General features: G+C 42.1%; 2 protein-coding genes and 1 long non-coding RNA gene across 3 annotated transcripts; 2 read left to right on the top strand and 1 right to left on the bottom strand.

Moving 5' to 3' along the window:
- Positions 1-29: 29 nt before the first annotated feature.
- On the top strand, positions 30-9240 carry selenoo2 (selenoprotein O2). The gene is made up of 9 exons (XM_047575535.1): positions 30-589; positions 1689-1892; positions 1997-2174; positions 2248-2378; positions 2547-2824; positions 2932-3094; positions 3415-3600; positions 7515-7671; positions 8154-9240. Exons 1-9 carry the CDS (start codon positions 156-158, stop codon positions 8319-8321), a joined length of 1899 nt encoding a protein of 632 aa, XP_047431491.1. The 5' UTR covers positions 30-155; the 3' UTR covers positions 8322-9240.
- On the bottom strand, positions 4679-6351 carry LOC125000144. The gene is made up of 4 exons (XR_007111276.1): positions 6207-6351; positions 5779-5947; positions 4957-5099; positions 4679-4822 (listed from the first exon to the last, which is right to left on the bottom strand). It is a non-coding gene; the product is annotated as an uncharacterized LOC125000144 (long non-coding RNA).
- Positions 9241-10613: 1373 nt separating the features above from the next.
- Positions 10614-20470, top strand: LOC124999664 (NACHT, LRR and PYD domains-containing protein 12-like). The gene is made up of 11 exons (XM_047574613.1): positions 10614-10940; positions 11044-11067; positions 11180-12932; positions 13016-13189; positions 13414-13587; positions 13673-13846; positions 15432-15605; positions 15691-15861; positions 16140-16313; positions 16510-16556; positions 17378-20470. The coding sequence occupies exons 1-11, from the start codon at positions 10670-10672 to the stop codon at positions 17959-17961; spliced, it is 3720 nt and encodes a 1239-aa protein (XP_047430569.1). The 5' UTR covers positions 10614-10669; the 3' UTR covers positions 17962-20470.
- The last annotated feature ends 70 nt before the right edge of the window (positions 20471-20540 follow it).

Below are 20540 nucleotides of genomic sequence, written 5' to 3'. Positions count from 1 at the left end.
GTTTAAAATGTTACATCTAAGTTATCCTCCACATCTGGTAATTGTTGATGCTGTTGTACACTCTGCTTCAGTGCCACACAGTCCAGTCCAGATTACTGGTTGGGGGTTATGACTGACCGGCTCGCATTATTATTATTAAGCTGCTGCCGGGCTCCATGGAGTCCTCTCAGTGCGTGTCCTCGGCTCTGGAGCGCTTACCTCTCAACAACGTCGCGCTGAGAAAGCTGCCGGTGGATGACTCCGAGCAGCCCGGGTCCCGAACCGTGCTCGGGGCGTGTTTCTCAAGGATTCAGTGTCTCCAGCCCCTGGTCCGCCCCAGCTTGGTGGCCCTGTCCGGGTCTTCGCTGTCTCTGCTCGGACTGAGCGCGCAGGATGTGTTGAAGGACCCCCTGGCTGCGGAGTATCTGAGCGGCTCCAGGCTGCTGCCGGGCTCCGAGCCCGCAGCGCACTGCTACAGCGGACACCAGTTCGGGCTGTATGCGGGTCAGCTGGGCGACGGAGCCGTGATGTACCTGGGGGAGGTGGAATGTGGCACCCATGGGCGCTGGGAGATTCAGGTTAAAGGCGCGGGTGTCACACCTTACTCGAGGTAACTTCCCACTCGTTTGAGGCGACAGTCCTTCGTTGTTGTCATTCATGCACATTTTAATCATCCAACAGGTTATGGTCTAAAGTGTTTGTTTTTTTTTTTTTTTTTTTTTTTTTTTTTTTTTTTTTATCCATTTCTGCAGCAAGGCATTCTCTCGCCAAGTAATGTGAGGCAATTTCAGCAGGTGACACAGTAAATCCTCCTGAAGTCTTTCTCTCCAGAGGAATGTGCATGCATTAACCCAGAGCTTAAGAGCTTAACCGCTTGGCTCGCATCAAACGTGTCTCTCGTTGCTCAACAGCTGTGTGAGCTGTGAGGTAGAAACCATGCGGCCTCTCCACCTGACTTGAGCGCATAGTATGATTTCATGATGTTGACTCATTCAGAACAATCGCACTTCATTTCACAGTAACACGCACAACCTCGGCAGGTGTAACGAATTGTACATTTGATCATGGGCTAAGGAACTGGCAAAGTTGAGCAAAACAAATTGCAGGATGCACAATATGCAGTCCTACAGTGTTACCATTAGTGGAGAGCGAGCATGTAAATGTTGTACATATCAAGTCTATAAAGGACTATAAATGGAAATATACGTTATGACCACCCTCCTAATATTGTGTAGGCCAAAACAGTTGTGACTCATCAGAGAATGGACATGGACCTTCTGAGGGTGTCCTGTGGGGCCTGGCAGCTTGTTAGTGGGGTCTTTGGGTCCTATGGATTTGATTGGAGGGGCCTCTGTGGATCATTCCACATACACTTGATCAGTTTGGGATCTAGTGAATTTGGAGGCCAGGTCAACACCTTGTGCTATAATTTGCATTTTCTGAGATGGTTTTTGTGTGTGTGCCTGTGTCACGCTGCATCCTGCTGGGGATGGCTGCTGCTGTCACTGCTATGGAGTGAGTGTGCCTGGTCTGGTCTAGGTGGGTGGCACATGTCTAAGTAACATCCACATGAATGCCAGGTCCAAAAGTTTCCTAGCAGAACATCGGATTGTCACAAGATGGTTAATGTCGTTAACGTCTCCCGCTGGTCATAATGTTGTGGCTGATCATTTTACAACTGCATTCATTTTGCCTGATGACTTTTTCAGAGATGGCGATGGAAGGAAGGTGCTTCGCTCCAGCGTCAGAGAGTTCCTGTGCAGCGAGGCCATGGCTGCCCTAGGGATACCCAGCACCCGCGCGGCATCCCTCGTCACCTCTGACCTCTACGTCAGCAGAGATCCCTTCAACAGCGGCAGCCGCGTTCCCGAGCAGTGCTCGGTCGTCCTGCGCCTCGCACCTTCCTTCATCAGGTTTTCAGATGTAAAAATACATGTTGCCAAATTGAAAATATATATATATATATGGATGTTCTGTTAAGTCTTTTGTTTCTGTGTTTTTGTTCCATTAAAAAAAGGTTTGGATCTTTTGAGATCTTTCTGGAGAGAGATGATTTCTCAGGCCTGCAGGGTCCCAGTGCAGGGCGGCATGATATACGCGCTCAGTTGCTGGACTATGTCATCGAGACTTTTTTTCCTCACATTCAGCAGGCTCAGAGCGACCGGAGAGATCGGAACGTGGCTTTCTTCAGAGAGGTGAGAGCTGTTGGTTCACTCAGTGCTGGTGTTTAAGCGTTTCGATCATCCATTTTGCCTTGTGCATCCACAGGTGGCGATTCGCACTGCTAAGCTAGTGGCTCAGTGGCAGTGTGTTGGCTTTTGCCATGGCGTTCTGAACACAGACAACATGAGCATCCTGGGTCTTACTCTGGACTATGGCCCTTTTGGTTTCATGGACAGGTAGGCTGCTGAAAGTGCAAGTCTTACTTGTCTTCATTTGCCTTTTAGATTACTCAGTTAGAGGAATGCCACAGTTCCACTAATTAGGTTATTTTCAACTCTCTCTATATATATATACTCTATACTTCATGTATGCAAATACATGGAATAAATTCCGCTCTATGTCAGATTTGATCCAGATTATGTCAGCAATGCTTCAGACAAAAGAAGGCGCTATTCGTACCAAGCCCAGCCTTCCGCGTGCCGCTGGAACCTGGCTCGCCTGGCTGAGGCGCTGGGCTCCGAGCTCAGCCAAGCGGAGGCAGGAGCTATCCTGGATGAATTCATGCCCGCATACGAGGCCTTCTACCTGCGTGGCATGAGGAACAAGCTGGGTCTTGTGAGAAAGGAAGAGGCGGGGGACAGTGAGCTCATCTCAGACCTGCTGAGACTCATGCACAACACAGGTAAAAAAAAAGAAAGAAAAGTCTCCTAAAATTGCGGCAAATGTGGACATATGACTTCTTCTTCCTACAGTGTTATTGTGGTACTGTGTGTTCTCATGCATTCCCAGGTGCAGATTTCACCAACACCTTCCGCCTGCTGAGTCGTGTCCCCTGGCCAGAGCAGGGTGATGGTGAGAGGTCCACTGTGGGGTCAGTGGTGGACCTCATCCTAGAGCAGTGTGCCTCTATTCAGGAGCTAAAGGTGGCTAACAAGCCAACAATGGAGGACCGGTGAGGGGGTATATGGTGGTGATGGTTTTTCATAGAGCTGCCGATTAACTAACATGGATAAAAAACCTGTAGCTTCTCCACCATATACCCTCAAATAACCAAACCCTAACCCCTGCTGATCACTCCACTGGTTTCAAATCTCATCTAACATGTTCTTCTTTTTAAATGCTAGCATTATGGGAGGCAATCTTACCAAGATAATATGTAAGTTAAATGTATGTTTTTGTTAGGCATGATTATTGTGGAGGACAGTAATAGGCACACATGGACCAGCATGGCAGGGCTAGAGCCGGATTTGAAGGCATCTTCTCTGTTTTTAGAGAACTGGCGATGATTCTGTCCATGGCACAAACCAACTCAGCCATGTTTGGGATGGTGGCAGAAAGTCCAGGTGTGGCCCAGCAGCTGGAGCTAATGGGCCGGCTAAAGGAGCTCCTGGAAACAGATGAAGATGAGCTCAGGGAAAAGCAGCACGATGATTGGATGCGCTGGATTAGCCGGTACAGGTAGGAAAACCTTCTTGAAAAGTGGCACGTTTATGTAAAGCGATAAGTCGGAATGTCATGTGATTCGAGTTCGACTCTAATATTTACTCAATAGACTGAAACTAAAAGACTGAATCAACCTTATTGGCCAAGTATGCACACACATGCAAGAGTACAGTTAATACATATTCAGGGCTGTTGGGGGGTTGGATGCTTTGGAAGAAGAGTTTGGACTTGGTAGACTAGCCGACTTGAAACATATCTAGTTGCACGACACACACTTTGAAAGCGACAGATGACTTCTCAGAAGTTCACAAGATCACAGCCCATACTGAGAAACAGCCTTTGCATTGAAACAAAGTCCCATGTAAAAGGTTGTTCGCCTGAACAGGGACTTGAACCCTGGACCCTCAGATTAAAAGTCTGATGCTCTACCGACTCCGCCGAAGCTGGGGAACAATAGTCTGGATAGGCGGGGGAAGAAGAAGGAAGAGGGGGAAGAAGGGGGAAGAAGGGAAAAGAAGGAAAAAGAAGGAAAAGAGAGGAAATTTTGAAAAAATGGAAGGAGCCTGCAGTTATTAGTGTCTCTACTGTCCATCACAAGTAAAATCACACATATTCTGGTCTATTAATTTGAGAAATCTAACCAAACATGACACTTAACTGCAGAAAAGCATAGGAGGCTCTTGACCCAAAGGTCGCTGGTTCGATTCCACCATTGGAACATCAGGCCTTTAACACAGACTACTACCAAGTGTTATCACATGTATCTAAATTTACTTTTATAGTCAATTTTTATATTTCTGAATGAAGTACTGCAACAATATTATCGTTTTCTATGAGTGAGTTTGAAGACAGTCACTGAAATGTAACAAATTTATTACAAATTTCACACACACACTCACAAACACGTGTGTTAAAGTTAAAAAACAAAATAGAACAGCAGCAGATTAAGACTTTTTTCTTTTAAAACTATTTACATTACATACATATTGACAAAGAATGTCACACCATGTTTTTTCCATGAGAGAAGTCATGGTGTAAAAAGCGCGCAGGAGTGAGGACGTGATGGTATATGAGGGATGGCTCTAGTGGATCATACCACAGTTTCAGGTCTTTGAAAAGACGCTGGTCTTTCCACAGGGCTGCTGAAATGTATGGTCTTCAGCAGCTTTGTGGGCTGAAACAGGTGCGATCCCCACATTTTTAGGCAATGGCAAGGTGAGAGGAGCAGAGGGGGTTCCTGGGGAGACACAGGAGGAGGTGGCAGATAACACTTAATAAAAATAAAATAAAATAAAACACGGTAAGTTAAATACAGAGATATGATAACAATCTACTCAAGAGCAGCTCCTGTGTAGTAGAATATGTTCTTACAGCTGTAGCAGTGGAGGCAGAATGGAAGAAGCTTGATACAGGAACAGGAGAAGGAGGAAGAGAGACAGGAGAAACAGTCTGCGTCCAGGTGGTGACACTTTTCTTTTTGTGGGGCTTGTGATGGGGCTGGATACATCAGAGGTCTGAGGGAATAAGGGCACAGTTCACATTATAGGATAAACATAGATGGTAATGAATGAATGAATCTATCATTATTGGCACAGCAGTCAATAAAACCAAATACATTAAACATGGAATGAATGCATGAAAGCCCCACTATAGTTACTGCTACATGAAAACGATAACAGTGTACCAGTGTATTTATTAAATCAAAGTCTATCTATGTATCATTCTCTTTACTTTACATGAGTGAATGCTTCCCAGCCAAACTTAAGTTTGGTTTTAACATGGCACCATGAGAGCCACTAAACTGTGGCTTTGTAAACTGACAAAAAGAAAAAAATGACCTTAACTGGGGCTTTGTATATTTTTTATAGTTGAGTATATTAATAATCTCATCTCATCTCATCTTCTGCATCACTTAATCTTGCACTAGGGTCGTGGGGGTTGCTGGAGTCTATCCCAGCTGGCATCGAGCGAGAGGTGGGGTACAACCTGGACAGGTCACTAGTCTATCACAGGGCTAACGCAGAGACACACAACCATTCACACTCACACTCACACTCACACAGAGGTTAATTTAGAGTCACCAATCAGCCTAACGAGCATGTCTTTAGAGGTGGGAGGAAACCAGAGTTATATTAATAATAATTCTAATAATAATAATGTAAATATCAGCACAAGTAAATCCTCATTACTTACTGATGCCAAGGTTCACCACTAGCTGAGGAGACATCCTTTGGTGGTGGTGGTGGTGGTGAACCTGCAGGTAGAGTCCTGGCTGTAGCGTCTCACCAGGTGAAGGCCCTGGCTGCTGTTCCACTGTACATGAGGTTCCTGGATGCACTGAGACAGGGAGCGAAGTGGAAGGCTAGAGGTTCACGGACAAGATAAAAAAAAATTGTAATACAACAGAATTCAACACCAGCACGTCATAAGAGACTTCAGATACGTTCTTTACATGAAAACCACATTTACAGATCTATGCACCTCCAAACAGTGACATCTGTCCCCTCATCTGCATAGGGCATTTTTCAATCTCTATGTTTGACAGCGAATAAGGTGTTCCCTTTAAATATGTCATAGCTTTACATTTAATATGATACACATATCACTCTGTCCAGGTTTACCTTCAGATATAGATCATGCCACGTCTTCTGCCGAGGTGCTGGTCTGTTTCCTGCCTCAGAGGCCAAACGCCTGATCTCCTCCTCCTATCCCACGGCCCTATGTTTTTTTTGTTTGGAAGTCATCTGCTATGAACAGGAAAATTATATTTATACCAATACAGCTTATATTTGCTCATGACACAAATATGAACAATGTGCACACTTTTGTAACTTACTAATACACAGATATTTGTGCACACTGTAGGTTCTTACTTGCATACAGTCACACAAACAAACAGCTACCCGCTAGTTTATTTAATACAACATTATAAAGGAGCGTCTTTACGTTTTGCGATGAATGAAAAGTTAACACCCAGCAAGTTAGACAGTTGACGGAATACAATGATATTAGCCACATATTTATCTTTTGTAGTTACAGACAGCTGAAGGTTGGACGTCTTTCCAATCATTCGAGGCGGTAAATTTGAAATGACAGTAGAGGTCTTCTGCGGCTGCGTGAAGGCCGGACGGTTGAATTCGACCGCTTCGACCGCTGTGCGCCTCCTGTTGTATGTTTGCGATTGATGCCTGGATTTTTGCTTTACAGTAATGTGATGAGATAATGATGAGAAGTGCATTGTTTTTGTTCGCCGCTACTGTTCTTCTTTACCTCGTTTCCAGTTGGTGAACTTAACATAGTATCTGTATTGTTGGTGGAGACCAAAACAGAGTTAAAAGGAGAGATTGATATGCGTCACAGAAATAGGACAGAAATATGTAAATCTGCATATTTGTTGCATCCGTCCTAAAAGAGAAAAAAAACTATATCTCTTAGGATATCCACCTATAACGTGGTGATATCTAGGCATTTCATTTAAATAAATAAATAAATGTCTATTCAGTCACTATTTCCAACTGTAAAAATGCACAAAATGTGACTGAGCTTACTGGTGAAAGTATTACAATAAAAATATATTTTTCTGTTACTAGAAATACGTTGTTTGTGGGGACGTCCACAGAAAAACACCCCGCATTAAGTTAAACTCATACAGTATCAGATTAGGGATGTGCATGATAAATTGTCAGATAACAGCACTGGTTCCCAGATTGCTGCTTAACATTTCATACTGCTACAAAAGCATTTGCACTTCCACTTTCTCAGTTAATATAATACACATCTGCAGTTCACAGACTCACTGTGTGAAATACTTAATCAGATCAGGGTTTCTCACATGATCGGTTTCTCGGAGAATCATCAGAATGACTGCATGACCAGGTACTACCACACATCTTGAATAAAAATGTAGTATTTTTTTTCTTCTTGTTTAGGAGGCGTTTAGCACAGGAGTTGGATGGCACAAGTGACTTGTCTCTGATTAAAAGTGAGAGGATCAGAGTGATGAACAGCACCAACCCCAGATTGGTCCTACGCAACTACATTGCCCAGAATGCTATTCTGGCTGCGGAAAAAGGAGACTTCTCTGAGGTCAGAATACTTGTGTCACTTAAGTGTTTATTATTCCATGTGTAAACCTCCATGTGGACATCAAGTCTACATATTTGACTTCAATTACTGTATCAGAAACCTGAAAACGAAATACACACAGCCAATAGTAAAGACAGGGAGTGATACCTTGGATAATTTCAGGCTTGCACCTTACACATGCCTGCATCAGTGCTTGGGACAGCATTATTTCCTGGAATGAGGGAACAGACATGAGTCATTTCCAGTAAACTGAATCTGCCTCTAGGTGGACAAACCTTGCGTAAGCACACAGAATAATAATTAAACTATGTTTTGCTGTTTGACATGCGGCTGCTTTTATAGATTTCAGTTCAGTAGAGTGGACAAGCAGTGTTTTTTTTTTTTTTTGGATATAAAGTTTAATGGGATTCAAATTCTGTTTCATGCAAGTGAAGTCCTTGTGAATATCTTATCTTATATTATCTTATCTTATTTTGCCTCAGATCACCAGAGTTCTCGAAGTTCTGGAGAAACCATATTCTGATCCTGAGCCATTTTGTGGACTTCCCGCATGTGGTGAAGAGGAGCTCCAACAGAGGAGGGGTGCTGTCACCTACGACGGGAAGCCTCCCGCCTGGGCAAAAACAATCTGTGTCACCTGATCCTCGTAAAGCCTCTCAGGCAGCTGAAGGAGGGAAGCCTGTTTCCACTGGTGAACCACAGAGGCCACAGACTGCATGTGGTCTTCTAGTTTCCCATGTTTCTCTTTGTTTCTATATTCTTGATTTGAGCGGAAATGTATTTTTAGTACCACCTAATTTTTTTCTTTACATTTCCACCTCAGACTGTTCTCCTTCTCCCTGAAAGGCGGATGCTTTGGAGCTCTGTGTTTTCCAGTGTTCATTGGTGCAGAATTGGTTCATGGTATGCCTTGATTGCAGCAAGTTCCATCGAAACGAATCCACAGACTAAGAAACATTAACATACTGCAATACATACACCACTGATGCTGCTGATGAAGTATGACGACTCAGATTACCAGTCACAAGTTGATCTGTCTGGGCCCGAAAAACACCAGGAACACATGAGCAAAAAAAAACGAAACAAATTTAGACTAAAGTTAATTTTAGCATCAGAATAGTGGCCACAAAAATGTTAATCATTTACGTTGTAAACCCACTAATTGGTGGAATATCACAATGATTTACTTTAATAATGATTATATTGTGTGTAATAACGTTTTGTTTTGCTACAGGCATATACATCACATTCAGTTTAGGATAAGTAAATGTACATATGCATATCCCCTCCCATTGGATTCAACTCATTCAATAAAGATATCAAATAAATAATTAAATTTAAAAAAAAAAAAAAGAAAATCACTTGTAAAATTTGCTTACCAGCACATGCAACACACACACACACAAATAAATATAAATACATATATGGGCCTCTTCGTAGAGTACAAATCGGAAGTTAAAAGGTCTCAACATATTCTGATGTCATTCCTGATTCTGTTGTTATTAATTGTCCTGCGTGATATGTGATACTGCTTAAAAAAAATAAATAAAATAAAAAAAACACCCCTAACTTAATGAACTGTCTCCAATAATTTACAGAGATACACATTTACTGAATCCACCAGTGCAAACACTAAGACTCTTTAAACCTTTACCCAGTTTTTATCGGAGGCACTTAAGTTGGACAATTCATAGCACATAGGATGTTCAAGGTTTTCACGTTGAGTTCATAGACATTAAACTACATATTCGTCATTACATCTAGATTTATTATGGGGTCTTTTCTGCAGTTTTCTTTCAGACGTTCCTTTTACTCTGTTATCCACCCTCATATGAGAAGGACCTATGGTTGCATATGACTTACAAATGTAATCACTGCAAAGGTTAGACTATTATGCCAATTAGTGTTATGCTAGAGCCAGGGTGTCAAACATAAGGCCCAGGGGGCCAAAGCAGGCCTGCCAGAGGGTACAGTCTGGCCCGTGGGATGGATTTGCAAAAAAAGATATTAGCTGAAAATTTTCAATAAAATAAGGAATTGCACTTGCATTATAAAATTAACGGTTGTTCATTTACATGTAGCTGTACTTTTTTGCACTAAAGCAAAGGGAAACATTTGGAGTTGTCGTTATTTACCAGGTAATAAGCTATTGTGTTACAGGTCCGGCCCCCTTGAGATCAAATTGGGCTGTATGTGGCCCCTGAACTAAAATGAGTTTGACACCCCTGTGCTAGAGAGAACATTGACCCAACAAAAGAAAGCTGATTTAATGGTTTATGTGAACTGAAGTACTCACAACGCTCCATTACTGTTGTCGTTACCAGAGTTAAGGTCTTTATCTGCCTTTATTGTTGCTGCTGTTGCAAAGGCTGTGTAAATAGATAATAATATAGACTAAGGCGGAAGAGGAAGTATATATATACATGGAGGCTATTCATTGTCTTAAAACAGTTACAGTAAACTCTGTGTTGTAGTCATTGTGTAAATACCTACAAGAACAGCCTAGGTACGTAGCTACTTTCCACCACTTTAGACTGAGTTTTCCGATTAAGGTAAGTAGGAAAGCAACACTGCAACAAAACAAAAGAAAGTGTCTCACTAATAGCAAATTTTTCCTATTTTAGTTTATCTGGTTAACAGTGTGGATGTAGCACAGAGACAAACTAATAAAACCTTAAGCTTAATTTCACTATTTTATATAAACATAAATACCCATACCACTATCTTCAACAGACTGGCCAAACATGTTCTTTTGTGTATTACATGCAAACAAATGCACCCGGTGGGGGGAGGGAACAGACAGTTGTCATGTGCGGCAGCTGTCCTACCCATCTGATAACGTTGAGGCTATAATTACACAGCACAGCAGGAAGCAGGCTATGCCAGCATACATCATCTCAAAACTGAAAGTGTCACTGCATTCATAACTCACAGCAGCCAGAGGATGTCCACGCAAAAAAGAAAGAGGTTGATCACATGAAAGAGAAAGAAAACAGACATGGCTTGTGTTCCTGAGCTGCTCTTGGACATCTTGGAAGAGCTGATTGATAAGGAGCTGAGGAAGTTTCAGTGGTTCCTTTACAGTAATGTTCTTGAAGGATTCCAACATATTCCCAGGTCTCGGATTGAGGGATTGGACCGAGAGGGAACCGTGGATCTTGTGGTGAAGACATATGGCTACGATAGTGCTGTTACTGTTACTGTGGATATATTCACAAGGATGAAACTCAAGCTTTGGGCTGAAAAACTACAGAAGAAATACGAAGATGGTAATGTGTTTGTTGTGTATGTTTAAAAAATACAACATGGAACTGTGGAGTTAGTCTGTAAGTTTGGTTGCGTAACAGCTTTATCTTTTTGTCTCTTTATCAGTTTCAAGCAATCAAAGCAGCAAAGGTGAGATAAAAGAAACTCACACAAACACGTACATCGAGTCATGTGAACAAGGTTACATGTCGGCTGTGTACACAATATTTAGGTCATAGTCTGTTATTCTTTCTTTGAACAGAAAATGAGCCCCACGCAATAGGAGAAAGACTGAAATCCACTTTGAAGGAAAAGTACCAAAACATTTATGAGGGGAACGCAGATGAAGGCGACACGGTCTACCTGAACAAAATCTACACAGAACTACACGTGATCGAAGGAGCCCAGGGAAGTTTCACCGAGGAGCACGAGGTCAGACAGCAGAAGTCTGCGCATGTGACAAAAGAGGAAACTTCCATTAAAGTTAGTGACATTTTCAAACCCAAGCCCAACCAGGAGAAGCGAATTAGAACTGTGCTCACCCTGGGTATACCTGGAGTGGGTAAAACTGTCTGTGCACAGAAGTTTACCCTAGGCTGGGCAGAAGGAGAGGAAAATCAGGACATCACCTTAATCTTTCCGCTTCCGTTCCGTGAGCTTAATCCAAACATAGGCGAGAAGGACTCCAGTCTGATGCAGCTGCTCTACCAGTTCTTCCCTGAGATAAAATGCCTTGAGAGGCTGGGAACAGAATGCAAAGTCCTCTTCATCTTTGACGGCCTTGATGAGAGTCTCCTGCCATTGAATTTCAAACACAACAAGGTCTTGAGAGATGAGACAGAGCTTGCCTCACTTGATGTGCTGATCACAAACCTCATCACGGGGGATCTGCTCAACAACGCACTCATCTGGATCACCTCCAGGCCTGCGGCGGCCAGCCACATCCCTCGGAAGTATGTCCATCTTTGGACGGAGGTGAAGGGCTTCACTAACGATCAGAGGGAGGAATACTTTAAGAGACGGTTGTGCAATAATGACCTTGCCGCCAGAATGATCAACCATGTGAGGTCATCGAGAAGCCTCTACATCATGTGCCAAATACCAGTTTTCTGCTGGATCACTGTAACAGTAATGAGGAAAATGCTGCGTGACAACGTGACAAGAGGCATGCCCAACACCCTGACTGAGATGTACGTTTATCTCCTTCTCTGCCAGACAGATCGAATGGTTGAAGGACATTACCCAATGAGCAGTGACAACGTGGTTTTGAAGCTGGCAGAGCTCGCATTCCGACAACTGGAGAAGGGCAAAGTGATCTTCTATGAGAAGGACCTGAAAGAGTGCGGCATGGATATCAAAGAGGCAACTGTCTACTCAGGAGTTTGCACAGAGGTCTTTGTGAAGGAAGGCAGAAGGAGAAGGGAAGTTTTTAGCTTTGTGCATTTGACCATCCAGGAGTTTCTGGCAGCTGTGTATGTCCATTATTCATACATGCAAAAAAAGGACAATGTTCTCATTGGACACTGGAAAAGGTTCCTCACAAGCTGGCGCCCCAAATCTGTTTTCAATTTTCATAAGACTGCCATTGAAAAAGCTTTGGAGAGTACAGATGGCCACTGGGACCTCTTTCTCCGCTTCCTTCTGGGACTCTCGCTGACGTCGAACCAGGAGCTCCTCTCTAGAATACTGCATTTAGAAGTTGAGGGAGAGGAAGATGTAACCAGAACTATCGAGTTTATTAAGGAGAAGATCAGTGAAGACCCAGAGGCCAAGCTCAACTTGTTCCACTGTCTGAGTGAGCTCAAAGAGGAGTCTTTAGTGAAGGAAATTCAGACCTTTGTAAACTCCAGGCAGCTTGCAGGCAAAAAACTGTCTCCAGTCCAGTGGTCAGCTCTAACCTTTGAGCTGATGACCTCAGATGCAACTGAGGAAGAGTTTGACCTGAAGAAGTACATAAGATCAGAAGAGGGTCTGGAGAAGCTGTTGACTGTCATTAACTCCTCCACGTGTGCACTGTAAGTTTATGTGTAATAAAGCAAAAGTTCTTGGGCCTTGCCTTTTTCACGTGGAAATGTGATGCTTATTTATTGTTTTCTAGGCTAAACCACTGCAACCTCAGCGAGAACTGCTGTCAAGCTTTGGCTACTGCACTGAGCACGCCCTCCTCTCATTTAACAGCTCTAGACCTGAGTGACAACAGCCTGAAGGATTTGGGAGTGAAGCTGCTCTCTGTTGGACTGGGGAGTCCGCACTGCAAACTGAAGAGTTTAAGGTCTTGTGACAGTGTGTCATAAACTGTCTTCTAAATCAGTGATCGCACAATATGTTCCTGCAAACAGCAGCAATTTGTGTGGTTGTTAAAGCTGTGGTGTGGGTTTATTTCCCTTTGTTGTCATGGCTACAACTAAATTAGCCTGAATGCAGTCCATTTTCTTATTTTGGAGAAGTGCACTTGCTTTTGCAATGGTAAATGAATCCTGTATTTCCTTATTTTAGACTGCATAAGTGTAAACTGGAAGGAGACTGCGGTGAAGCCCTGGCTTTTGCTGTCAGCACAGAGGCTACCCAGCTCAGGGACTTGGACTTGAGTGCTAATGAACTACACCAAGCGGGAGTGAAGGCTCTGTGTGTGGGGCTGTGCAGCCACCACTGTAGACTGGAAACGCTGAGGTAAGACCTGATTCTTGCACACAAACTTAAGTTGTTTGATTGCACTTTAATTTAAGAAATGCGTTGGTGAACATTCTGTGTGCAGGTTGAATCAGTGCAAGCTGAGAGAGGGTTGCTGCATGGATTTAGCTTCAGTTTTAAGCTCGGGCTCCTCTCACCTGAAAACACTAGACCTGAGTAACAATAGCTTGCAGGATTCTGGTGTATCACTGCTTGCTGATGGACTGAAGAGTCCACACTGTAGACTGGAAACACTCAGGTCAGTAGCTACTTTGCTAAACTAACTGCCAGGTTATCTTTTCAGAGCTACATCGGGGGCCTGTCATGAGATATTACTACTACTCAAGTGCATTATGACATATTTGATCAAAGCTGCGTAATTCAATGTTTGAACTGTAGAGGGCAGAAGAATACAAACATAAACACAGCCGTATATTGGAGAGAGTCTGGCCAACTAAAATTATGGGCACCATGTTGGATACATCAGAGGGTAGATTCTACAGTGCAACCCTATGGGGCGGATGTGCTATGTTGAAGTAAATCGCTTAATTTCACCATTAACAGGGATATAAATGTTATTGACAACGTCTGTCAATATGTAAAAGACCCTCACTTACTTGAGCCTGTAAAATGCTTTGTAATCCTGTCACCTCGTTAGTCATGGAGCTGTGTTTACCTTCTCCTCAGTCTCCCGTGTTCCTCCATCGCTGTTAAAAGCGTGAAATTACTCATACATATATCTCTTTATAGCGAAAATTAGACTAGTCTATATAGTTATTTAGTGTTATCATTATAACATTAGCACACTAGCCATAATAACTTAATAGTAACTGAGGCAAAGTAATGTGTCTACCTAAATGGACATAAATTACATGCACACATGGGTTTCACAGTATATAATACGGTTGCTGCACTTATCTTTAGTCTAGATAACTAGCTAGCATAATGCTTGGTTAACTTTGAACTTCATTCATTTGTAAATCAGTTTTGGGCGTTTTTGAGATGAAGATATACAATAATGATGGTATGACTTTATTTTTCCTATATAAAATCGTCAAAGAGAAACATGCTAGAGAAACATTTACCTTACATAATATGGAGAAATCAGTTGACATCCAATTCTTCCTGTTAATCCTCTGCTCCCATATCTTTCTCTTTTTGTTCACTGGGGAAATGGTCGAGTTTCCTCCGTGTTTCCCTGATCTTTTCCCGCAGCCATAGGCTGAGCACTGTGGCATATTTTAACTTTTAATCCTGTTTTGTTCTCAGTTATTTGAATATTTTACTCTCTGTGGATGAATATTGATTAAATGTATTTAACATGGTGCCACTGAAACACTGGACCAGCTCAGTGGGATAGCTCAGGCGGTCCATGCCTTAGCTGGCCAGACTATCTCTAATATACAGCTCTGAAGACAAAGTAAAAAACAGCTTGAAACAGTATCAACTCATAAAGTTGTTATAGCTAACATAACAGAAATTGCTAACCTTCTTGCATATCCTGAAATATGAACAATGTTATACCACTGGAGTCGTGTCTTATAGCATATAGCAACAAAATATCCAGTTTATCAGCTTACTAAAAATGAACTTTATGCAGATGTATGTTTCCACCTCATTATGCTGGCCTACTGTAGTGCACAAAGACTTAACAAGATTAATAACATACATATACACAAATAATATTTAAATACTTGAAAACTATGACTCATCCAGCTCTTAGCTCTCCTTAGCTAAGAGTTCTCCTTAGCTTTACCTCATTGTTTTGATGTAACACCCTTCAAATATCTGCTTCACTTTTCACATGCAATGTGTCGTATTTGAACTTTCCCTTTAACTGTCAGACTGAGCTGGTGTGGCCTGTCACAGAAATGCTGCGATCCCATTGGCTCAGCCGTGAGCTCTGAATCTGCCCACCTCAGAGAGTTGGACCTGAGTGGAAACAACCTGGAGGGTCCCAGCATAAAGCTGCTGTGCTCTGGTCTCAGAAGTCAGCACTGTAAGGTCGAGACATTAAGGTGAGGTCCCACGGGGTCAGTGTTTACATGTATATGTGAAAGAATATTCGCATCACCAGTTCTCAAAACATGTTCTCACCTGCAGAATAAACGAGTGCGGTCTCCAGAAATGCTGTGCTGATTTTGCGTTAGTCCTCAGCTCCAACACCTCTCACCTGAAGGAGCTCGATCTTAGTGAGAATGACCTGCAGGATGTAGAGGTCAGCCTTCTGTCTACTGGACTGGCAAATCCAGAGTGTAAACTGGAAATATTAAGGTAAAATGGCTTTTAAGTTTAAGAACTTAAGATGTGGCTTCTTTAACCCCCAAAGAGCACAAAGAACTTCTAAAAAAGAATTGCAGATTATATATTCATGATTACACAAAAATGTGAATGATGGGTTTGAAATGCAAATAGCTTGCTTATATATATATGTATATATATATATATATATATATATATATATATATATATATATATATATATATACATACATACATACATACATATACATACATATACATACATACATATATTTTTTTTTTTTTTTTTAGGCTGTCATTCTGTGGAGTCACCAAAGAGGGCTGCACTCACTTAGCTTCAGCACTGCACTCCAACCCTTCTCACCTGAGGCAACTGGACCTCAGCTACAACTACCTGCAGGACTCTGGGGTGAAGCTGATCTCTGTTCATCTGGACAGTCCGCTCTCCAGACTGGAAGAACTCAGGTGAAACTACAACCTTGCTCTCTGGGGTTAATATCCTTCCTGGCAACATATTGGCAGTTTAGAATTAACACTGAAAAACAGATCCAAGAGGCTTCACATTATTAGGATTTTTCATAAAAGAGATCATGTGCTACACATTATTAACAGACAGACGGTGCATCATGTAACACTGTATTTTGCGTGTCTCCCTCTACAGCGTGGACCACAATGCAGAATGTTACTTGAAGTCGACACTGAAAAACTGTAAGTTGTGTATTTTTCTACTTCTCTATTTAAAATTGTGAAATAAATGCATGCATCCTCGCACAGATTCACCAGTTAATGAACAACATTTAAAATCTTGTACGTGCACACTTACATGGCAACTTTACACATTACTCATTTAATTTTGACGTTTTGGGAGCGGTTGCGGCCTGCTGTTTTTGTTATTTGTTCAACAGATGGCAAAATTGGTTCCACATGCGCTGATTGCATGGTTTTAAACAGCTTTTCCAGTTTTCATTCTTTCTTTCAAAAGAAAGCTCAAAACTTAAAATTTCACAGTGCAGCATACAAAGCTGAGGCCTTGTTTTCCAGTTTTGAGGTAACATCTACATTTAAAGGTAAGGTTTATTAGAAACGAAATGAAGTCGGCTCAGACCGAGTTTTTAAACTGTGGCCTCCAAATGAGATAGTAAAAATTACATTGTTTTACATGTTTCACATGTTTTATGTTTTGGTTTTTATTTCAACTGTCTTGGCCAGGTTTCCCTTAAACTGTAAAAGAATCAGTGATCTCAATAACCTGGTTAAATATGGGTTAAGCATGTGTACGTGCTAGTACAACTGATTAAATATAAAATGTACCCATTTTCATAACATACTAAGACATTTGGTGTTGTCATTATTTATAGCTTATTACACTATTGTGTTACTGGTCCGGCCCCATTGAGATCAAATTAGGCTGACTGTGGCCCCTGAACTTAAATGAGTTTGACACCCCTGAGTGCGTCTCTGGACCTTTTCACTGATGTGAAACCCGAGCCGTGAATAAAAACTCTTATTGATTTTTTTATTTTTCACAGATGCGTGCACACTGACGTTCGACTTGAACACGGCAGCCAAGTCTCTCTTTCTTTACGACGGGGGGAAGCAGGTAACATGGGTCCGAGAGAAGCAGCAGTACCCGGACCACCCTGAGAGGTTCGAGACCGTCTCCCAGGTGCTGTGTCACCAAGGCCTCACCCAGCGCCACTACTGGGAGGTGGAGTGGCGTGGACGCTGGGTGGACGTCGCCTTGGCCACGAGGGGAATCCGTCGCAGGGCAGGCTATCACCTCTGTGGGTTTGGCTCTACCGACCAGTCCTGGAGTCTGTACTGCTCTGAGGATCATTACACCGCTCAGCACGACCAGCAGTCGGAGGAAATACCAGCACCTCCGTCTGCCTCCCGAAGGGTCGGCGTCTATCTGGACTGGCCGGGCGGCACCCTGTCCTTCTACAGTGTGTCCTCTGGGACTTTGAGACACATCCACACATTCTACAACAGCTTCTCCGAGCCTCTGTACCCTGGGTTTGGGATGGAGGAGGATGATTGCTCTGTAATTATTTGTACGGAGGTGGGCATGCAGCAGCTCATTTCTCCCGCAGAAGGAGCGACTGAATCCTGAGTAAAAGTGAAATGAGTAAAAGACCTTTGCCTTCTGAATCAGGAGAGTGTTTCAGCAAGAGATAAAACCTTGTCCTGAACATGCCCCGGACTATCGTAGCGATCTACATCTGTCACTTTCTACCCTGTCACTGCAGTGCCCTTTGAGCTAACACTTTATAATAACTAATACTTATACATGTTTGTGAAATGCTACATTAATATACCTTCAGTAAACTGTGCATCATGTGTAAACTATTAGTTAAACTTATAATTAGTAACCATTCTTAATTTATTACACTTTATTTCTTAAAGTCTTAATATTATTCCATGATGTAAATATGATTTCAAAATGAAGGATTAGGAAATAACTGGTTGCTTAAGGATGACTTGCTTGTGTGGTGACGCACAAGAATAGAGAAGAAAGTTATTGCAGAAACATTTAAACATCCTTCGTCACTGAACATTTCACAAAAGTTTTTATCCACTCCTCCCAGTGATATTGTTCTGCAGCTTATTTTATAATATGACTACACACTTTCCCCTGGCTGCTTCCTCGACCACAACATCTGACACATACAATCTGTTTACACCCATTTGCACAATCCAAAGTGGAAACTTGTCATCTTACAATTCTATCTCTAGCGCCCTGTTACAAATGTTCTGTGTTTTTTGCATCCCCTTAGTCTTAAGTGTAAACTGTTGTCCAAATTCTATTATTACTGTAGTTTTCAGATCAATCCTTTGTTAGATTTCTGGTAGATTTCTGAAATGCATTCTCTGTGTTGGTGAACTTAATGTATAAAATGTGAACATTATCCTTTAACTCTTTAACTCCTTTTAATTGTTGTGAAACCAAAAATGTGATTAAAAATGTCCCAATCAACCAGCTTGAAGGGGATCTTGCCTAATAGCATAATTGCCTAAGTCATATTTGAACAGGAGAAAAAATAACAAAAAACATAATTCTTACCAAGCTCAATATATTTTTTATTTGCGTTGAGATATCCTTGCGTTTTAAGTCAAAAAAATTACTTAGGCAATTATTTTATTAGGCTAATGTTATGCTGAATGCTGTATGGCGGGGGCTGTTCCTTCACTCCAAGGTCTCAGCCAGAGTTATTATGGGATGGTTGTGGAGGCCAGGCCATTTGTTGCCTTGTGGGTTCTTGTTTTCATTCTGTCTTAAGTTATTTTTTTGGTGACTGTGTGGCCCACATCCTCTGTTGAAGTGCTTTCCCTTTCCTTCTTGGTCAAATATTAACCCGAGGTGTGGTTGTGCATTCATGTTTTCACTCTTTCTTTCAAATGACAGCTATATCACCACTGTGTGTGGCATTGGTGGCAGTCTAATGACCCGTGAATGATTAATTGTCACCGTCTGCGCAACTGTTTAAACTAGATTTAAAGTTACTTGAAACCTATTACATACACGGCGAGATGGGATAAGGTGATTTTAATTCATTGCATATGTGCTGTATGTCGCCTTTACACTGTCCTCTTGAAAAACATTGACACAGTGGTCGGGATCCAAAAATAATATGGATTACTACCGTGTTGAAATAGGGCTATTTGCTGTGTGTTCACACTACCTCAACGCAACTCAGACACACACCTGTTAAATGAAAATCATTCCAGACGAAAACCTCATGAAGATGTTACCAAAAGTGTGCAAAGCTTGCATTAGTGCAAAACAGTGGCTACTACAATATTTCAACCTGAACTGAAATGCATCTTATTAAAATTACCAAATGTCACCAGTATGCATGCACAAGCATCATGCTACTCATTTATGGCATATTGTTACAGAGACACAAATGTCTTTTGCTGCATGTTGCCCAACACCTTTGCTACGGTGCTAATGCTGGCCGATGTTTGGGGCTAATGTTGGGCTTCATCTGCAGGTCATCAGTCATCATGGTGGCACTAGATGACATGCCTGGGATCCCCAAAGCCTTAGTGCAACTCCACAATTTCACCCTCCCTCCCAGGTCAAGAGCCTCAGCGTTATTCTGGATTCCACACTTTCACTACAGCCCCACATTAACCAAGTTACTTCCACCTTCACACTATCTACCTCCTCCAACCCTCCCTCACACCAGAATCCACCGCCATCCTCATCCACTCCTTGATCACATCCTGTTTTTGCTGTTGCACCTCTCTGCTCTCTGGTCTCCCTGCGGCGCCCCTGTCAATCCACCTCTCTGTTTCCCCCACAAAACTCATTTTACAGCCAACAGTCATTTAGCCACTCGGCACCCCGCCCCTGGAACTCCCTTCCTCCCCATATCCAGAACATTAACTCACTCACCACATTCAAAACTACCTTCCCACCCTCAAGCTGACAATTTTGATTTTATGGTCTCTCTAAGTTTATTTAATTACTTATTTGCTTATTTTTGATGATCTGTTATATATTATTGTTTTCATGTTTATTTTATTTTTTATTTCACCTTCATTTTATCTCATTGTAAAGTGACCTTGAGGTTCCGAAATGTGCTTATAAATAAAATGTATTATTGTTGTTATTATTCTTAAAGTACCATGAATGTATCATCAAACCACAAGGATTTTAAACAGGATTTTAAACACAGCTTTTCT

Source organism: Mugil cephalus, chromosome 22, assembly GCF_022458985.1.
Source record: "Mugil cephalus isolate CIBA_MC_2020 chromosome 22, CIBA_Mcephalus_1.1, whole genome shotgun sequence".
Lineage (NCBI taxonomy): Eukaryota > Metazoa > Chordata > Actinopteri > Mugiliformes > Mugilidae > Mugil > Mugil cephalus.
The sequence above is the reverse complement of the archived record's forward strand: the minus strand, read 5'-3'. Positions and strand labels throughout refer to the sequence as shown.

Excerpts from the sequence above, each read along its gene's own strand:
- LOC124999664 (XM_047574613.1), top strand. The coding sequence starts at position 10,670 with ATGGCTTGTGTTCCTGAGCTGCTCTTGGACATCTTGGAAGAGCTGATT. Across the intron at positions 13,190-13,413 it reads TGCAAACTGAAGAGTTTAAG|ACTGCATAAGTGTAAACTGG; the intron begins GTCTTGTGACAG and ends TCCTTATTTTAG. Across the intron at positions 15,606-15,690 it reads TGTAAGGTCGAGACATTAAG|AATAAACGAGTGCGGTCTCC; the intron begins GTGAGGTCCCAC and ends TCTCACCTGCAG.